This window comes from Bidens hawaiensis, unplaced genomic scaffold (assembly GCF_021521415.1).
Source record: "Bidens hawaiensis isolate Kalapana, Puna unplaced genomic scaffold, B.hawaiensis_p1.1 tig00008535_1, whole genome shotgun sequence".
Classification (NCBI taxonomy): Eukaryota; Viridiplantae; Streptophyta; class Magnoliopsida; order Asterales; family Asteraceae; genus Bidens; species Bidens hawaiensis.
The window spans coordinates 253,060-274,991 of record NW_027491610.1 but is presented as its reverse complement, the minus strand read 5'-3'; the positions used below and the strand labels follow the sequence as shown (position 1 = coordinate 274,991).

Sequence of the window (21,932 nt, the reverse complement as noted above, 5' to 3'; positions counted from 1 at the left end):
TTATGGTTTGACCAATATCTTAATGATAGAAAGAAGGGGAAATGATGCATACCAGGATGTATCTCGACGTGTGGTTCCCTATAAAAATAGTTTTTCTCTTTTCTTTTATAAAATATACCTTTTTAGTTTGTTTTTTTTATTACACAATTAAATTATAATTTTTTTTTCCCAAAACACTAGTTTGGGGTTGACAAGTATAACTTTGAATGAATTAATAATGATTTTTGTTTATATAGGTATAAGTGGTTTAACATTAGTATATAACACATAGTTAGAAAGATAATGTAACTCAAATAGACAAGTTTAACTTTAAATGAATTGATGATTTTTATTTATATAGGTATAAGATGGTTTAATGCTACACATAAATAGAAAGATAATGCAACTTGAGCAGGCAAGTTTTACTTTGAATGAATGAATGAATGTTTTCTTTATATATATATATAGGGTTTGGATCAAATACAAATGAAATTAACGTGCTAAATGTGAGAATCAAGTAGAGTAATTATCATAGAGTAACTACATAATTACTTTATGATGATTACTCTACTTGTATATATAATTACTCTACTTGGTTCTCACGTTTAGCACGTTAATTTCATTTGTACGTTAACATTCCCCTATATATATATATATATATATATATATATATAATATGAGACGTTTTAATACTACACACAGAAAGATAATATAGCTCGGGCAAACAAGTTCTAACTTTGAATGAATTAATGATTTTTTTATATAGGTATAAGACGGTTTAAATTACACACATGTAGAAAGATAACTCGGTTGTAAATTTGTAATTAGCTCATATTTATCATAACCTACTTGTAAAAACAATTAAAAGAAAACAAGTTCCACTATTTTGCTATGGTTATTGATGGGTCAAAAAAGTTCGATTTTGACAAAGAAGACCAGGTTTTATGCACTATTAACATAAAAAAAATAAAATAAAATTATGGTCAGGTTAATTATTTTATTTTGAAGTTTGATCATATTTGACTGGAAATTATTCTATAGTGGTTTAGGAGCTAAGTTTTGTTCTGCAATCATCATAATCATTAAGTCAAGAATTCAATAAAATAAATGATGATTAGATGCTTAATCATATACTAAGTGCTATATAGGTTTATGAAAACTTTATCAAAATCAATAACCAAAACAAACGTATAATTAGGCTGAGGGGTGTGGGGGGCGCGAGAGGGGGCGTGAGTGCGGGCGCCAGCCAATAATATAGTGACGTGTGGCAGAGAGAGAAACTTGATAAGATGGGTGTTGGTAGTGGTGATAGCGCCCCGGGCCATGGTGTGGAGGGGCGCGAGAGGGGGCGCGAGCGGTTTATTTTTTTATTTTTTTATAAATGTATTAAAAAAACGTATTATTAAAAAAACAAGAAATTATTTAAAAAACACACATTAATTAAAAAAACACATTAATATATAAAAAAAAATTAAAGTACTAAAGAAAAACATTATTCTTATTATTCGGCTTCGTCTTCTTCGATCAACCTCTTCCGGATACGTTCATTTTGTTTTTCCATCAGCATTTGGTCGACCGGATTTAGGTGGCTGAAGTCTCTTGCAAGGAAGTCCAAATCTCTCATTCTTTTTTTTTTCCTTTTTGTCAATAGAGACCACCTCCATGGTTTTGTTGAATTTATTGAGGGATTCAACAAGATCGTTGATGTTTACGGCTTCCCCCTCAGCCGGTTTTTTCCCCCTGGCGTCCCTTCCCAATGGCCGCCTCCTCGGCGGTGAAGACGTTTCCTCCCCCGCAACGTTTAGGTCGAATCCAACCCGGCAATCCGACCCGGCGGAAGTGCTGTACGCTCCAGACGAACTAGTTTTAGTCCGTTTCGGCCCTACTTCCGCATCAAGGTCCGGCGCCACCAGCTCAACCCACTTGGAACACCTTCTCAACCTCTCCCACACCTTTACACCGTCCCACGTCTTCACCGTCCCATACCTCCGCAGGCACTCCTGCCTCCACTCTTCGACAGTGAAATTATAGACCGCCAAATCGTCACTGCCACTTGGTCTCATACGACCGGCGTTCCTGTTGAACAGATTAGTAAACAAGCCGACAAATTTTCTGATTTCGGTCCACCGACCCGAAATCATATCGGGGTTCCGCTCTGTACTCCCAACGAGCGAATAGAACGTCTCCCTAACCTTTGTCCAAAAGACCTTGCTCTTTTGGTAGTCGGCTGCAAAATGCATAAATAAATTTGTAAGTCATTTAACTTTTTTATTTAACTTTTTTTTAAAATCATTTTTAAAAACGTTAAAACAATTACCGCAACGCCGATCCTCAGAAATGGTTATCCAAGCCCGACACAGGGCTTCCTTCTCATCCGATGACCACGGAGTGATTTTCCGTTTCGCCCTTCCAGTCGAAGCCGAACCCGACCCGTCCGTTGCAACTTGTTTTTTCCGGTGGACGCGTCTTCTTTGTCCCGCAGCTTCACCTTCTGGTTCTTGTGTCTCCGGAACTACAAAGTTAGGAGACGGTTGTATGTTGGATGGTTGAAAGCCGGATGGTTGTTGCGACCCCGAATAAAACATCGGTTGGTCCGGTGCCGACCATAAATCGTCGTAACTGTAATCTGATTCTAGGTTTGGGTACCAATTTCCAGCCATGTTTTTAAAAAAAGGTTTGGAAGATGGGGTGATTTTGGGTTTTGGGTGTGGTATGTGATATTGGTATGTGATATTGGTGTTGGTTTGGGTTTGATATAGGTTGAATAGAGAGAAAAATCGTGTTTGATTTTGTGTTGATATTGGTATGTTATTATATAGAGTAGGAAAATTATTTTTTTTAATAAAATACCACCCAACGGCTCTTTTCACGCATCCCAAGCCTCATTCACGCTCCCCCCAGCAGCTAGCCCACCCGCGCCTGCCTCTTTTTCCGCGCTCGCGCCCCTATAGCGCCTCGGTGGTGTGGTCCTCGCGCCCCGGGGCGCGACCGCCTCGCCACTTGAGCCCTTTCTCGCGCTCCGCACCCCTCAGCCTTAATCATGTTTATGGGTCCTATGCATACACACATCACACCCTTCGAATTTGTTATGTTACTTATTTAACTTTTAAATAAGTGTTTAGATTTTGGTAATTCCAGTTAGACATGTAGCAATGTAGTTTCCATCCAAACGGTCTTATAGGTATGTAAGTGGCCGCAAACAGTATGTTAAATGAGCGTTTAATTCATATCCTAGAAATTTGCCAGTTATACTCTTTGTAGAAGTTATATGTTGCTAATTATACATAAGAAAAAAATTGGTGTTTGGTGACAAAACATTTTTGGATTATTTTATTGTTTTTTTTTTCAAATTAATCTTGAAATAAAATTAGCTTTGCAATATTTATGATCTAATTAAAATTTTGATTGTTTGATTTAATTTTGTTTTCTAGAAGTGTGGGCAATGAGCATGAGCTAATCAATTACCATAAAATTGATTCTTCAACTACTATTTGGTGACCAGTAAAGGAGTTAATTGATGTGGTCAATTTCTCAAAAATACCAACCTAAAAGTCGCAGACATTTTAATTCCAAATGATCACTTTTTCGAAACCTTTTGGGTCTTCAAGGAATAATTGAGTTGAATTTTTCAATTTTGTAGGGGGGCTTTAAATATCCCAAAAGTTTTTATTTGGTATACCAAGTCAACCCTATTAATCTACTACTAATCATTTTTATTCTATTTTATTTAAATATAACTACTAATCATTACATAATAATTATTTAAACTACTAATATCTATTTTTTAATTAGGTTTTTTTAAAGGCTATTGTAATTAGTTTTTTGCAATACTAGTATGAATAATAGTATATTAAATATTTTATTATACAATTATGAATATTACTAGTCTTCTAAAAAGTACTCAAATATATAAATACGAAAATACAAGTTCATTATGAATGTAAAAACACTAAAATAATTAATCACTTAAATCCACAAACCCACTTTCAGGACGATAAAGTTGGCTGTACAGTTCTAGACGCGACTTATACATTGTTTCCCACCTAACTGCAGACCGGCTAATATTGTTAAGATTCCAATAAGGCGTGATAACAGGCATTGGGGATTCTCCTTGTATTTTCCGCCACGATCACACATGATTACAACTTTATACACGAACCCATTAGGATATTTGTTCGATCTTTTAGTGACGACGACAACACCAAGAGAGCGTGCCAAGTTTTGTACCCAATTCATCAATTCTTCATGGGACCCGAACACCTAAAAATTAATAAAAAGTTAATAAAAAGAATAGATAATACACTTAATAATAAAAAGTTAATAAAAAATGTGTATATATAAGTTAATAAAAAAGAATAAATGATACACCTAATAATAAATGTGTATCATTAAAAACATGTATATATATTAAAAACCTAATTTGTTAAACTAGAAATAGTCAAAGGGTTATAATGGTAAATATTAATATTAAAAACCTAATTTGTTAAACTAGAAATAGTCAAAGGGTTATAATGGTAAATAGGGTTATAAACTAGAAAAAAACCTACGGCCAAAACCAAAAAACCTAAAACTAATTTCTCTCCTAAACTCATCCGCCGCCTAACCCCTTTGCCGCCGTCTCCACCGTCGCCACCATCTCCGCACCGCAGGATACTCGCCGTCTCCACCGTCGCCTAACCCCTTTGCCGCCGTCTCCACCGTCGCCTAACCCCTTTGCCGCCGTCTCCACCGTCGCCACCATCTCCGCACCGCAGGATACTCGCCGTCTCCACCGTCGCCTAACCCCTTTGCCGCTGTCTCCACCGTCGCCACCATCTCCGCCTAACCCCTTTGCCGCCGTCTCCACCGTCGCCGTCTCCACCGTCGTCGCCACCGTCGCCGTTCTTCGCTACCACCGCCGGCGATATCGAAACCCTAACCACCGTCTACCACCACGATTTTGAAAGAAAACCTAACCCAACACTGATTATACCTGATGAGTGAAAAATTGTGGTGTAGTCATGATAAATTCGTTATCTGCCATGGTAAGAAATCAGAATATTAGTTTAGTTTAATCCTAAGAATTTTGTTATTGTTATTGTTAAATAATATTGAATCTGTTCATAAATTTTCAACTGTATTTTTTGTTTTGTTATGGTATAAATTTTCAATTGTATTTTGGGTTATGTAAAGATTTAAATTTTCATTGTTTTCTAGGTTTACAAATAAATGCTGACAACTTTTGGTTTAATGCTGACAACTTTTGGTCTTTGACTTTGGTATATTTTTTGGTATATTTAACAGAACCCATTTTGTATTCAACTTTATTGTAACTAATAATTTTTGTTCTCGAGTTGTTGAATAAAAAAACTATATACTAAGTTTTTGTTAAATTTGTTAATTACTATGTTTGACAAGAATATTTAATTCATTTATTCTCATCGGTTTTGCTATAGAACTTATCAATATTGCTTCAATTGTTCCATTAATGACAATTTAACCAGCGCAATAGAATACTCTAGGAAGAAAATTGGGTCAATAGCAGGGACCATATTCTTATTCATTTTTAATATCTGAACCCGTATCTGATCCTATCCGTCGGGTATGAATATGGTATGCATTTTAGTAGATGTGTACAAAAAAACCCGGTTTGAGACCGGTTTTAGGCAAACCAAACCGAACCGGTTTGGGTTTAAAACCGGTTTCACCCAAACCGGTTTTCAAACCGACCCAAACCGTTAGTTTCAAGAGCGGTCCCCCTTCAAATCAATCAAACCTGTTTTAAAACCGAACCGGTTTGAGGAAAACCGGTTTATAGACCGAACCGAACCGAACCAGTGTGACCAGGCCGGCCTATCTTGCTTTTAAACCGGTTTATAAACCGAACCGGTCCTAAGTCAAACTGGTTTTGACAAGTCATTGACCAAACCGGTTTTGTACACCTCTACATTTTAGTACCAAACCCCATACACAACCCGATTTGTATCCGGTAATACCCGAAAACCCGAACTGGTTCCATACCCGGACTCAGGTTTTTCCAATCCACGAAACCGAGCTTTTCAAATACCCGATCTACACCCGAAATTTTCAGAAAAATAACTGGAAAATACCCGAAAAATACCCTAAAAAGCGCAACCCCTAAAAATTCCAATCTAGCCCCGAAAAAAAAACCCGAAGAAACCCGAAAATATGGTTTTTTCAATACACAGACATAGGGTATTCAAATACCCGGTTTTAGAGTACCCGAACCCGATGCATAGGGTATGGTTTCTAGAGGCAATACCCGGGTTTGCTAATACCCGATCATATCTGAACCCGGTTCTATACCCGAACCCGGGTTTTTCTAATACCCGATTTTAGAGATGTACAAAAAAACCGGTTTGGGACCGGTTTTAGGCAAACCGCCGAACCGGTTTGGGTTTAAAACCGGTTTCCAAACCGACCCAACCCGTCAGTTTCAGGACCGGTTCCACTTCAAATATACCAAACCGGTTTAAAACCGGTAAACTGGTTTATAAACCGGACCGAACCGGTATGACCAGGTCGGCGTATATTGCTTCGAAACCGGTTTATAAACCGAACCGGTTTGAGTCAAACCGGTTTTGACCAGCCGTTGACCAAACCGGTTCGGTTTATAAACCGATTCGGTTTGGGTTTAAAATCGGTTTTGTACACCTCTGCCCGATTTGTGCACCTCTACCGGTCTTTATAAATTATAAGCATCCTGTTGGGTATTTTCTCTAGAGTAAATGGCCCAGTGAGGCAATGACAGTCTGACAGGCTTGGATTTATCTTTATGGGCTATCTCGAACTTGGATCACATAGGCCCATTTATTAAACAATCTTGTGAATGATAACAGGCTAACAGCCTAACATTTCCAATTTTCAATGATTTGAACAATCTATCTTAGCAATGAAAATGAAGAATCATATATTATAGGAAACACCAAAAAGTATTATAAAGGCTGTCAATTCCTGACACAACCCGAAACCCAACACGAACCCGACACGAATAAATTTAGATTTTGGGTCGGCTGACACGACCCGTTTTCTTAAATAGGTCAACCCGAACCAGACCCGTCTAAAAAACGGGTCAACCCGAACCCGACCCGTCAAAAAGTGGGTTGACCTATTAACCTGTTTAAAACTTTTATAAAAGATAATATTTTGATTTTAGAGATAAGAAGTGTTAAATTTTAAAGTTAAATAATATGATGTATATTTTTTCATATATTTAATTAACTTTTAAAAATTAAACTAATTAATTTTTAAATATTTTTATCCACTCTTAACTTCCAAATTTTATATTCTATTAATCATAACCGTTTATTCTTTTATTATTTCCATTCGTATATTTTTATCTTAAGCAAAATATGTGAACCCAAGTTTGTTAAATGAAAATGAGAGATAAATACACAAAAACAATTAGATCTATCACAAAATTATTAAAATGTTTTATATGAATAATAGTAATTGATTGTATAGGTTATTAATGAACCACTAGATATTAATCATATTCGTAAATGAACGTAAAATGGGTTGACCGGAAACACAACCCGAACATGACACGAATTTAAATGGGTCGACACGACACAACACGAATAAATATATGGGTTGGGTTAGGGTTGAAGAATCTCAACACGCCAACCCGCCAACCCGACACGATTGACACCCCTAATATTTATAACATATATTGTGATTCTTGTTATTGATTTAGGGTTGTTCAGAAATCCGTAGCACGTCCGAAAAACTCTCAATAAAAGCTTGGTCAAAGTGGAGTTAAGCTAACTTGATTTGTAAACGAGCTGAGCTAGAGTAAGGTAAGCTCACTCCTTAGATTGCCCGTGTGGTTAGTTAAGTCCAAATTTATTGTTTATAAGTTATAACTTAGTTTCATTTATACATAAACCTAGACAGTATAGTACTATAGTCTATGAGCCATATAGAGAACACCATGATACTAATTTTAATATTATCATTTTACCTAAATACTAAATATCAAGTACGATTTAAACGACATATATCATTTGAGCCACCAGATAGCTAGATTAAAAATAAACGAGCTGAGCTAGCTCGGCTTGATTCACTCAATTAACCACGGGAGATATGGGTGATCAAACGTGTCTTACCCACCAAAACCAACCCAGACTTCGACCTCGTTAATGGTGAAGACTATACTCGGGAACCAACTCAATTGTTAACACTTGATTCTGGTCATAGAAAAGTTCGTATTGAAACCAATTTGTGCAGTTTAAGCCGTTCTTGCAGACCCGGACCCAAGAAATGACCTTATTTATTCTAAGCGGGTATGATTGGCTTGAGTTTAACGGGTCCCATGGGTTTAACGTGTAAGACCCGGTTCATGCTCATAGTAAAAAGTGGAATAATATATAACTTACATAAATATAATCTAAAAATTAATAACAAAAATACACATAAAATTTATGTGTATATATGTATGTATATATGGCCCATGATTCACTATAGTCCAATCTCCAACTCATCTTTTGGATAAGCTTACTTAATATTTTTCTACACTTTTTTTTCCCATCAAAACATCCAATTCCAATCCTTTAATAAAATAATTCTTTTTCAATAAATCACTTTGAACCCAAAATATCTTATCTTTATCAACCCAAGAAAAAAAAATGTCAATTTTATCATCAAACTCTCATCTTCTCTACAGAGAACAAGTGCATCACAGAGAGCTGCAACAGGCACAATATGCAAATTGGAATAATGGGTGTTGTTCAAACATGTTAAAGACTTGTGGGTTTGGTTTTGATCGGACTAAATATGATCAGTTGAAGAGAATTGTGAAAAGAGAGTGTAAAGTTGCAGCCTTTTGGGACTTGTCAAGACCTGCTTTTGTGGAGATGGAGCCCATCACTGATTCTGATCATTTGGATAGTGTTTTGGAACAAGCTAAACAAGCTTCTCAACCCATTGTTATTGATTGGTATATGTTGGTTCTTGTTTTGTTTTTATTATTAAGTTTTGGATTATGAACATAATCATACATACTAGGTGATGCATGTCATAGTATATATACATGCCACTGAGTTTATACACTTTTGCAAACTACGGACATGTCAAGTATGTCATATCATACGACCCATATAACTTTTAACACAACACATCATTGTCACATCAGTCGATCAGAGTAAAGTTGTACAAACTTCTATTAAATTTCGTATAACATGTTAAACGTGTCCAACACCAAATCAGATTGACGGCTACTAGTATCTTGGAGAATATTTAATATAATAATCATTGGTTTATTTTTATAAATTAATATTATTATAACATAGGTTCAATGTGTTAGTTATTATTCGTTTGTTGTTTTTCTTAATAAAAAGTTTGTGTTTTTGATTCACTTGCTTAAAGTTTAACATAACGCGTTATTAGGGTCCATATGGCGTATGCCATTTTGCGGGTCGATCTTACGACTTGACAACTTGTATGACCCGTACGATTTGGCAAAAAGTCATACGGCTCATATGATATGATGAAAAAGTCATACGCCTGTATGACTTGTCAGTGATGCATGGATGGTATGTAATTGGTGTACATATAGTTTTATCCAATTATCTTATACAGCCTGTTTTGATGTAAAAGTAGGGCTGTCTTTAAGCTTAATTCATTTATTCTTAACGAGCTGAAATTTGAGCTTAGTTTATACAAAGCCTTAGCAAAGTTGTTTAAATTAAAATTAAAATTAAAATTCAATATTTGTTTTGGTGCTTTAAGTAAAGTTTAATACTGAAATTGATACTAAAGTTAATATTAGGATGGTCCATAATGGGCTCATGTATCATGTTATTATGCGGGTTCATTTATAAACGAAGGATTAGGAGCAAATTAGCAAGCTTACCTTGACTCGAGCTTAGCTTGTTTACAAATGAACTGTTATCAAGTGAGTTGCGAGTCACGTGCGTTTTAAACAGTTAGAAGTCTTACAGGTGTCCACTTTATGTGTCTGATACTTTTACGATATAATTATTATTAATTGTACAAGTAAGTGGATTAACACAGAAAGTGGGACACACAACTCTATTTTGAGGTATTAAAGATTGTTTAAGAATGCATAGTGAATGTATTTGTGATTTGTGTAGGATGGCTGCTTGGTGCAGAAAATGCATATATTTGAAGCCTAAATTGGAAAAATTGGCAGCAGAATATGATACCAAGTACTTTCACCAAAATTATTTTGCTATTTAAATACTTTAATTTGATTCTATTTTGTTAACTAAATATAAAAGATACATGAGTAGCTTATAGTATGTGTTAAGTTTTTAAGCTTTCTATTTGGTCATGTTACATGGCTTTTGACAAACTTTTTTTTTCGACTCGTGAATTCTTAAACAGACTCAAATTTTATTGCGTGGATGTGAATAACGTACCACAAGCCCTCGTGAAACGTGGAAAGATATCTGTACGTCAAATTTTCCACTTTTAAATTCGACAAATCTTGATGGTTTTGATGTTGCTAAATGCTAATGATTCAGTTCATTGTCTTATTAATGTTGTTATTGTTTGTTGGTGCAGAAAATGCCAACAATTCAGGTGAGTTTTAGGTCACCTTGATTAAATTTCTATTCAACTGAGTATAAAACACTCTTCTAAACATTACATTCATCATTCATGTAGTTGTGGAAAGATGGCGAGATGAAAGCTGAAGTAATCGGTGGGCATAAAGCATGGCTTGTGATCGAAGAAGTTAGAGAAATGATTAAGAATTTTGTATGATTTTTTTTTCTATATTTTCAGTTCAAATTCTTGTTCATATATATGTTCACAAGTCATAAATACAAAAATTGTGTACAGTTATATTCATATCTATTAGTACCATGTTGTTTTTGTTTTAAGCTAATTTGCAGATAACTTTGTGTCTGTAATTAGAATCTTGATATTTTCTAGATGGATCAGATGATGCAGTAGATGTCAAAACTGGTTGTATAATAAAAGTAAATAAAAATACTTGTATTGACTTATACTGAAAGGAAAGCAGTAAATTACAGTACAATTACAACCGAACTAGATGAAAAAACAAAAGGTATGTATGTCTAAGGGATCGTGTTCAACAAATGTTGCTTAAACCAAACTTCGTGACATAAAAGCAAGTGCCTTTTTTTGCACATTCCGGTGATCTGTTTAAACTGATATTCATCATTCATCGATAAATATGTTTAATTGTGCAGGTGAGGTTGGCTTTAGAAGAGCCTGAACCTGGACACACTCAACCTATTCATTTGTTTATAATCCTCAACTATGCAGCCAAATAGATTTTAGTTTGTGACTTGGTTAATAAAGTGATATTTGTATCTTTCACTTTTTACTCGTAGTCATCTTTGTGAGTGGAATCTCGTGGAAATCTCGTGTGTTCCATGATAATTATGTAAGTGAGATTGTCATTGTTGTATTGGGTAAATTATCATCTACTATTTTCGATAAATAAGATATTCAATTATTAAAATTCGGTTCGCATCAAAACGGGCAACTAAGTTATAGCTTAAATTATAAATATCCAATTTGCCTCAAAACCGAAATTTTAATTGAATAGAGTTTATTTTTCTCATAATAAAAAGAAACATGATACAATATACAGAATTGACATTTAATTGCACACCACCATTAACATGTTATATAGGTTGTAGGCAATTCTCCACATATCATACATTTATATGGGCTAATTAGCCACAATATATAAAAAAGATTATTATATAAGTATGTATATAAATATAAAAAGTAATAAGATTTATACAAGTTGTCCTGTTTATGAGGTCAAATCAAGACGCTCTAAAAAGAAATATTTGAATATCAATCTTATCGATATTATCGATCACATAAGTATCATACCAAATAACTGGTGTATCTTTATCAACACCTATAATTATTGTCAACTCTTATTTCAAAAATAATAAAATAAAAATAAAAAAAAAATTGTCAAACTCATTCATGTATGGTTTTGATGATATATCCAAACACCCCATGTTTGTTCATTGTTCATCATCAAACACCCGCCAAAATTAATCAGTCAATCAAAAGCCCTAAAATGAAAATCACAAAACGATTCAATCGAGTCATTAAACCCCTAAAGCTCATAAACCCCTCTGCCAGCAACACCAAACCCAATTTGAAACTGAAATCAAAAACAAAACCCACATCAAAAATCAACCAAAAATCCAATCTTTATTCAAAATCCATATTTTTACCGGAGAAAGCTATAATCTTGGGACCTGATTTTTACCAAATTGATGCACTTGATCTTGCACCAAGATTGCTAGGCAAGTACCTCAGAAGAGATGATGTTGTTCTACAGATTACAGAGGTATTATTATTATTAGTTAGGGTTCATATTATAGGAAAATCCCCAAATGCCCATTTGACTTTTTTTTTCTTCCAAAAATGTGATGCGAGTGGGGTGTTCATGGTTTGGTTTGGGCTAAAACCGTTCCATTTCGGTTTTTCGATTTTTGGTTGTCTGTTTGTCATTTGAGCTTGAAATTTTTGGGCCGGAAAAAAAAATTGCCCAGAATAATGAAGTTGGGCATGAATCATTTGAGCTAAAATATTCGAGTTACATAGTTATTAAAATCTTATGAATTGCTTAAAATAAAAATTAAAAAAATGGAAATCTGTAAATTAAGTTTGGTTCAGTTTGTTTTTCAATTACATGGAAAACCAAAATCGAACCGTAAGTTCGGTTATTACAAAAAAACATAAACCCAAACTACGTTATTTGTTTTGGTTTCATGCTCGCCCCAATACGACGGTGTTCTAAACCACTTAAAACCTCCACACATCCATAGTATAGTAATACCATCGGAAGACGATGTTATACCGTAGGAACGACGTAAATATGAGCGGATCTGATCAATTCATTTTGGAACATGTGGTGGCTTATGGTTAGCTATGAACGCATGCGTCCACCTACATAATAAAGTCGGTTCTGATCGTGTTTGGATGAATATTTTTGAGAAAAAAATAATAATAACCGAACATATTGAGTAAATCAAAAGGTAATATGGACATTTTGTATTATTCAGTATGGATTGAAAATTGCAGGTGGAAGCATATAGATCTAATGATTCTGCTTGTCATGCTCGTGTCGGTGTTACATCAAGAACTGCTCCACTTGTAAGTTTTAAGATCATATTAAATAAATTTTGCTTATTATTTTCACTTGGCTATTAAAGTTAATATCTATGGGTTGATAATGATGATATGAAGTTGAAATTTTGATTTTGTTTTATGTATGATTTAATTGCTTCATGGAACAGTGCGCATATTGATATTATGGTAAATATATCTTACAATAAGTTATTAACATTGAAAGATAGGGCTTGATATGATTATGTAAATAACTAGGTTTGACCTTGAAAGTCAACATATATTTTTTATTCGAATAGTGAGTGATACAGGTTTTGGATTGTCATTATCTAACCTGTTTAGAAAGCGGGTCGTGTTCGGGTTGACCAGATTTTCACCCGAAAACGTTGACCTGTCACGGTTGACATCTTTCCCTATATGTATATTGTTGTGCATTGCACGCGTTTACAATGTCTGTTTACCAAACCTTGTATATGATAAGAAGTTAAACAAGTATCATTATTTGTTTTATGCCCATTGTGAGTTTTCCTATTTTATTAAAAAAAATTTTTTTGAAATATTCTATAGTTTGGACCAGGAGGACATGCTTATGTGTATCTTTGCTATGGTCTACATAATATGTTAAATGTTGTAGCCGATAAAGAAGGAATCGGGTCGGCTGTGTTAATTCGTTCTTGCGCACCCGTCGCTGGTAATTTTCTATAATATATTTTCCTTAATTGCATACAAAGAGAAAAATATTAGTGAATATGTAACAGAAGTTGGATAGATTTTGAATTTGAAAATAATAAATTTGACCATTTAACAAAATGGTATGAATCAACAGGGTTGGAAACTATTAAACAGCGTCGCGGTTTGGATACTGAAAAGCCTGTTCTTCTTACCGGGCCCGGAAAGGTCAGTCTGCAATCTGCATAGTTTTTGTAATGACTAGGGGTGTAAACGAGCCGAGCCCTCGTTTCGAGTTCTTTTTCAAATGCTCGAGCTCGGCCCGTGAGTTGTTTTAACCTTAGGCTTAGCTCGGGCTTGACTCGTTTTTTATTTATTAATTAATTTATATACGTTTTTAAATATTTTTGCATATTTTGAGAAACACATTAAACGAGCCTGAGCTTGGCTTGAGCTCGAGCTCGTGTAGTACCTTTAAACGAGCCAAAGCTCTGCTCGAGCTCGACTGTGCAGTGTGAAATAGTGCATAAAAGTCCAAAAGATGTAAAACTCAAAAATACACAAGGCTCGACGAGCTTAAACGAGTTTCCCATACAAGGCTCCAGCTCGGGCTTGGCTCTAGCTCAGTTGTGCGGTGTGAAATTAGTACATAAAAGATAAAAGTCCAAAGATGTAAAACTTAAAATTATACAAGGCTCAACGACCCCAAAGGAGCTTCCCATACAAGGATCGAGCTCGTGTTCGATAAGTAAACAAGTTTATATGAAGCTTGGGTTTGGCTCAAGCTCGAAAAAGCTCGGTCCATTTCGATTTTTCTATCGATTCGAGCTCGAGATGTTAGCGAGCAGCTTGGCTCGGTTCATTTGCGCCCCTAGTAATGACCCGTCTATTTTTCCGCATCAACTGATTATGCTAACGATTTCATATTGTGACATTATTAAGGTTGGTCAAGCACTAGGACTTTCAACAGACTGGTCTAACCAACCTCTCTTCACTCCTGGTAACAATTAACAACTCATTTTTATCACTTTTGTGAATAAATGTTAGATTAACTTTTTTTGGTGTTTTAGGTGGTTTGGAACTATTGGACGGTCCGGATGTGAAGGAGATACTAGTAGGGCCACGTGTAGGGATCGATTATGCTTTGCCTGAACATGTTGGTGCATTGTGGAGGTTTGCAATTGCTGGTAGCCCTTGGATTAGTGCTCCTAAGAACACTCTAAGCCCACCTTAATCTTTTAGTGATATGCTCACCTTGTATTTGACTTCAAGTCTAATGATGTTTTTTGGTGTACTTATGTTACTATTTGTGTTCTTTATTAAAAATGTGTCATTTTGTAACCTAGGACTACTTTTACCAATGATCTTCAATGATCCAGCATGTTCAATTTTTTCATCTTTGAGTGCGTCTCATGCCTTTGATAATGTCTACACTACGTCCAAGCGTTTATATGGCTTTCATAATACGTCCGAGCTGACCTGACAAGATGTTCAACTACCTTATAACTAAGATTGTCTTTTCAAACACATATATGTTCTTAAATTCTTTTACCAAACACTACTTGCAAATAATAACATAAAAACATATTGAAACTGCCAATGTCCTCGTGTAAATACTACTAATACATAGAAAAACAGGGGTAGAATCGAAAAAACTTCCATTTCAACTGGCAAACACATACCAAACTATTGACAAAAAGTTTCTGTAAACAAATAAATTGGCCAAACAGAACTCTCAAAGCTCTCACAAACAGCACCCATCATCACTCTTAATCAAGCCAAATATTAAAATATAGTACACATCACCAACCAATAATACCAAAATGGTTAGACAACAGCAGCAGCAGCACACCTTCTCCTGTAACTGCATTGAGCTTGAGCGTGCAGATCATTATCCCGTTGACTAAATCCAATCTAAAATATAACGTCAAATACAGTCAGCACGAGATTTTAGTAAGCTTGATGCTATCAGATTTGATATAATATATTAGGTGGCAATTTTAATTAAGATGCTTATGAATGGGTCAATTTGCATTACGTTGAGTCTTTAGTATTATTTTGCTAAAACTGGTTTACGTACAACATTATTTATTTATAACAAACTGGAAAAAACCGTTGACAAATAAATTCAACCAGCCACGTCTCAACCACAAAAAAAAAAAAAAAAAAAAAAAAAAACCGTTTTCAAGTTTAAACCAGTTTCAGCAATTTACTTACAAACAGGTCGATTTGTGTTATGCTTCACTTCAAATGGATCAAACTGAAAAATAAAAAAAATGAAAAAAAAGTTGAAAGGGGAAAGAGTTTGAAAGTTACCCAAAATCTATTTTTATTCAAAGATTTTTATTCCTATTTTCATAATATGAATTTGCCATTATTTTTATAAACAATTAAAGAACAGACATAAAAACATTTACGGGTCAAGTCAAACCCACCCATCTTGCCACCTCTAAAGTATAAACGAAAGATAAGAAAGTTGATACCTAACAAGAAAGATATACATATACATCAACTGGAGTTTAGATCCATTGCACGTCTGCACTGCAAGATTCATGGGAACTTGTTTCCTTCATGAACAAAACGTTTAAACTGAATGCGTGTGGAAGCTGATTTAGTATCATTAGAACGCAGAGCCATAAAATTCAGAGAAATCGAGCCGGAACATGAGGAACTTTAAATCAATGTGTTGTTGCACAGGCAGTTGAGATATGAACTCGTTAAAAAGAGAAGAATATTCCTTTGATACCGCATCTATATCCTGTCCCATATTTCTAAGAAACTCATCAGCCCGTTGTGTTATTGCTTTCCTTCCTTCACTAAGCCATGATTCAGAATCTTCACTTTTGCTTCTAGAATGTCTCGGAAGCTCGATCTTATCTTCCATGGTTCTGCAAATATTAGTCAATGACGATATACGTCAAAATATAGGTGGAAAGTGACGATACACGTTAAAGAACATAAACGAATGAACAAGAACATAAAAATTTTGTTCGCTTAGTCAGAAAAATGAACACGAATACATGTCTCGTTCGTTCATTTAAATTCATTTATGTTCATTAGCTTTACATTTGTTAAGTTTGCTCGTTTACAATCGTGAATATATTCATTTTTAGCTTTTTAGGCGCAACATATTGTTCTTCACATTACTTTTAACTAGTTTTAGCTCAGTTATGTCGGTTCATCTATGTTCGTTCGTTTACATTCGTGAACCATTCTTTTATACTGTTAACGAACCTAAACAAACACAAACAATTCCTTTAATTATTCGTGTTTGATCGTTTGTTCAATCAGTTCGTTTACAAGCCTAGTAAATGAATTAAAAGCATCATCTTTAAGAAAACACATCAAGGCAAAGAAATATTATTACCTGGCTTGAAACTCATAAATTCCTTCATAAAGTCGGTCAGCATGACTACGAAACCGTAAAATAAGGTCAAACAGCATGAACAAACTTTTATAAAGAGCTTGAGACCGTTCTCCAAGAAGTGATTTTTCAACAATCGAGTGAAGATACTTATCATGAGCTGCAAGAAGATCATCAAGATCTTTTGAAGCTTCCATTTCATCTGAGAAATTCGCCCATGAAACCTCCAACACTTCAAACATAATATAGTATTGCAAATTTGTAAGAAAATGATTCATTTCATTCCAAAGAACTTGGCATCTTCTTGAAGTCAAAATTAACCGAAACTTAACCGCTTTTGGTAGTTTAGTGAAGAAACGTGAAGTAATCAAGTTTGGCTTCATTTTCTTCCAAGCGCCTATAAGTGCATGCTCTACCCTTCTAAGCTTCCACAAAAAGTTAAAGATTTTTAAATACTTTTTCATTACAGATTCTGTAACACGGTATTTAACGGGATTCTCACATCATAATCCAAATAAAACACATCCCACCCTCTATCTCCCTTATTATGTGGCATCATCTTAACCCTTAATCTCTCCAAAATGTCAGGATCATCATACTGTGCGTTAGACGACCTAATTGCACTCTCTAATAACCCAGCCAGTTTAAACGAGCTGATTGTGTTAGCGGGCTCTGAAAGCTCGGGCCCGACAATATCCATTAGATATTGAACAAAATCACCTTGCCCTAACAAAAGGTATCTTTTGATAGCAAGACAATGCTCTTTAAACCTATATTGATTGTAAACAACATCCAATAGATGTTTATCGATTCTTTTTGCTGCTTCGGTGACTAAAGATTCCAGCGCATCGGTTTCACCATACCCAAGTCCGCCTCGTCTAGTGGTGGTCCCTGTGGCGGCTGCAGCTTGTGTGGCTGCATCCGCCCAACTTCTATCCTCACAACAAACTCTAAGAAAGTTAATCGATTTCCCGGTTCTTAGTATACGTTTAGCAAGAGACTGTGAAATAAACGAAGGAAGCATTGCAGAATGAAGCCTATAACCTTCTCTCCATAAAGATTCGGCTTTTACGGATTGACCCAAAACAAAAAACTCGGAAAATATATCTTCAAGCTCGCCTTCCAAAACCCAACTTCTAACCATTTCAAAAAAAGGCGAACACACTCTACGAAGCAACCGTTTCATAAACTCATGCAAAAGAGGGTCACCATGTTGAGCATGCATATGAATAGCTCCCGCCATCGCACCACCCTTCAAATCCTTACAACTATCCACAAGAACCGCCATTAACCGCATCTTAACCATTGGTTCCGCAAACCAAACCGAAAGCCTCCTCAATGAAAGATAATTCCCCGAACTCGCGTTATCCGAAACCAGAGGAATCGGGTTCATCGACTGCGACTGAAGCACCGCCAACAACTTATAATACTCCGAAAGCTCATCCTGCAACGCTGCACAAAACGCCTGCGCCACCGTCCCAACATTCTCATCATGAAACTTATCCATCGTCTCTGCAATATACCCTTCACCTTCTTAAACAACCACCCAAGCTCACACAACTTCCGAATCATAATCCGCACAGGACGTGGCACCCGAATCGTCTCAGGTAACGCGTACCCGTCAATACTCTCATCAAACACCACATACTTCCCTTCAATCCCTTGACAACAATACAACATGTCCCTCACCAAAACCTCCTCGGAAACATTATTCTCCTCCTTCACCAACACCGCAAACTCCCGGTACGCCATATCCCTCAAATTCTCCGGATCCTTCGAAACCAACAACACCCCACCATTCGTTAACTTCCCCGAATCACTCCGAACCTCATTCCCAACCAACCCATTTACATTATCATTATCTAAACTGTGCCTAATTTTGAAACCCTAGCTAAATTACCACTACTTTCGGGGTCGAAAAGCCTCGGGAGCCCACCGGAGCGAGTCGAGACGCCTTTACGGTCCTCGGAAACTGTTTTAAGCAGGTAAAGCACGGCCCACTTGTTGTGAAGACTACCAGGACCAGTTTTAGAAGCGAATTTAGAATATAGATCTGCAAATGTTACGGCATCAGCCAATTTACTCTGTTTAACTAGATGCGTCTTGATTGAATAGGCCATGGCGGCTTCGTCGGCGGCGATTGACGGCGTCATGCGGCTGGAGAGAATGCGAGTGGCGTAATTGACATTGGTAGGGTTAGGGTTTGAGATTGGAAGTGGGTTTTGAGTGGGTGAAGGATTGGTGGTGAGACGGTGGAGTAATTCGCGGATGAGGTCTCCGGCACGGCGGTGGAGAGAAAGAAGAGGGAGGGGGTGTTTGTGAGAAATGAAGGGGTTATCATTTTTTATTAAATGTGGGCGCGGAATTAGTTTTGGTTTTAGTCCTTGTGGTTTGAGTATTGGCGGAATGCTACCTTTTTGTTTCGGAGTTGATGTTTATTTCCGTTTAGATTGATTATTGTTGATCAGTCAGAGTGCGACAAATGTCTTTCGGGATGGTGAAAACTTAACCTGGTATGGTGATTCAAAATTCGATTGTTTTGGTGTAGCAGATTGGATTTGGTGCGATAGAGACTCCCGTGAATCGAAAGTTTTGAATTTTTTTTTGTATTTGAAGTTAAAACGTGGCGTAGGAGATTCGAAAGTGATACAGGAAATTTTAATCTGGTGTATTTCGTTAGGGATGAGTGTACATGTTCTCTGTGATTGGTGGAAATTATTGAAAATTGAAAAAAGAAATAGTTATTTTCATAATTTCATATTAATATAATTGTGATATATATAAATGGTTACGTAATCAGGGGCGTAGGCAGCTTTTGAAGAACGGGATCGGTCGGACCCTTACAAATTTCTTTTTATTGTTATATATTCATGTATTTTAACATCGTATCCATATAAATTTTGGCATCGAACCCATAGAAAACCTAACTTAAGTGATAGACAACCGGTTGTTTGTCCATCAAAATTAATTCCAAACACGTAAGAAATTTTTTCTGGCTACGCCACTGTACGTAATCAAATAACAATTTTATTTTTGGTCATTGTATATTAATGGTAAGCAATGCTTAACCGTGTTTTAGCTTTAATAACAAACTATAGCCTGACTTTTTATTTACATTATCTATACTACATATAATGCATGAGTGAATGATCTCTTAAATTTTAAGAGGTACAATCACTCTTGCTTAAAGTATAATCACTAATGCAATCAATTTTGAAAATCTAGTTTGCTTACTATGATCATGAAGTTTTAACAATTTAGTTTGAAATATACTTAAAGTTATGGTCCTTAAACTTAAGGGTAAGTTTTATTAACTTATTAAATAATTACATATTAACCCCCTTATTCTAAACCAACAACCCCACGAAGTTTTAACGACAATAACTTTTTTACATGTTAATATTTTTTTTAAAAAAAATTACATCCTAAAAACGAGCATTTTATTTTCTTTAATTTGAGTATAGTATTGCTATATTTTTTAAATTTTAAAAATAACATGTTACGTGACATGCAATTAGGGGCGCAACGGGTCTGGTGGGCTTGGGCCATGTTTCAGACCGAGTTACCCGTTCACCGACAAATGGTTACATGTCTGACACCGCATTACATGCATACTATAGTCATACTACATGTGTACTATAATGAGGTCATCGTTTATGCGTTCGATGTCGTGTTTGAGCGTGTATCTCGCAGCATCGCGAGGACACTAAGGTAGTATGTATAGTATGTATAAAAGAGTTGCATTATTCTTGATTAACAATATTGCCTATTATTTTTTATTACTGTCACATACAAAATAATACGACTCTCATTTTACTGTGCCGTTAAGAGTGTGAGTGTGAAGTACTAAGACCGTCCGTAGTGGCACGTTGTGCCAGACGTTATGGGCTATAACGCGGGGGGTACACCGCCCCCCTGCGTTATGTTGAAATTTTTTTTTGCGCGTTGTATCTAAAACGCGAGAATGGCACGCAGATCAAAAAAAATTACCGTTGGTTTGGAGCCGTTGGGGGTTTTAAAAAAAATTAATTATATTTATACTATATAAACAAACCAAACTCATATTTTTAACACATTCCTTCCAATCTACCAATTTACACAAATATTTATATCTTTTACACTAATATTTCTACCATCATGTTTCCAAACAACAACCAAAATATTCTCGGTTTCGGTCAATATGCCCGTCAAGCCAACCAAAATCCACAACCGAACCAATCTACCGCCCCGACGCCAACCGTACCCGTCCCGCAAATGTATGACCCGCAAATGGCCGCGTACTTTGCACTTCTAAAAAACTCTATGCCAAATGCGGTGCCCGGTTTTCAAAACCCAATGACAAACATTTTTGCGGGTTCGGGTTCCCAACCCGAGGTCGAGTTCGTGCCGGATACACAACCCGAGGGCGGTTCGAGCCAACGCGGACGTTCGAAAAAACACGCAAAGAAGCCCGCCGGCGAACCTCGGGTTAAAAAGACGGTGATATCGTGGAGTATCGACGAGTGCGTACTATGTGCTCATGCTTGGTGCCAAATATCGGAAAATGCCAAATGCGGTAGGTTTTTAAAATGCATATATATATTTTTTAAATTTCTTATAACAAACATTAAACTTGTAATGTTTTTATTTTTTTAGCGAACTATCAAAAAACGGGGGTATTTTGGCACAAAATTATAGAGAGGTTTCACAACCTTGGCGGGGACTCGCGTCGAGAAAAAGATTCGTTACTGTCGAAATGGGGCGACATAAACACCAAATGCATGGCTTTCCATACGGTTTTCTCTCGGATGAATCGAACTAGGAGTAGCAGTGTCTCGGACGCGGAAGT

General features: G+C 36.0%; 2 protein-coding genes and 1 pseudogene across 3 annotated transcripts; 2 read left to right on the top strand and 1 right to left on the bottom strand.

Moving 5' to 3' along the window:
* The first annotated feature begins 8,532 nt into the window (after positions 1-8,532).
* Positions 8,533-10,826, top strand: LOC143529317 (thioredoxin-like 3-1, chloroplastic). The gene is made up of 5 exons (XM_077025140.1): positions 8,533-8,917; positions 10,074-10,148; positions 10,327-10,393; positions 10,507-10,524; positions 10,609-10,826. Exons 1-5 carry the CDS (start codon positions 8,607-8,609, stop codon positions 10,705-10,707), a joined length of 570 nt encoding a protein of 189 aa, XP_076881255.1. The 5' UTR covers positions 8,533-8,606; the 3' UTR covers positions 10,708-10,826.
* A 1,073-nt stretch (positions 10,827-11,899) lies between these two features.
* LOC143529315 (DNA-3-methyladenine glycosylase-like) lies at positions 11,900-15,136 on the top strand. The gene is made up of 6 exons (XM_077025139.1): positions 11,900-12,289; positions 13,027-13,098; positions 13,639-13,762; positions 13,898-13,968; positions 14,683-14,740; positions 14,811-15,136. Exons 1-6 carry the CDS (start codon positions 11,921-11,923, stop codon positions 14,972-14,974), a joined length of 858 nt encoding a protein of 285 aa, XP_076881254.1. The 5' UTR covers positions 11,900-11,920; the 3' UTR covers positions 14,975-15,136.
* A 1,082-nt stretch (positions 15,137-16,218) lies between these two features.
* Positions 16,219-19,539, bottom strand: LOC143529337 (gamma-tubulin complex component 3 pseudogene; annotated as a pseudogene). Its single transcript, XR_013134638.1, has 2 exons — positions 17,108-19,539; positions 16,219-16,628 (listed from the first exon to the last, which is right to left on the bottom strand). The product of XR_013134638.1 is annotated as a gamma-tubulin complex component 3 pseudogene (transcript).
* Positions 19,540-21,932: the final 2,393 nt, after the last annotated feature.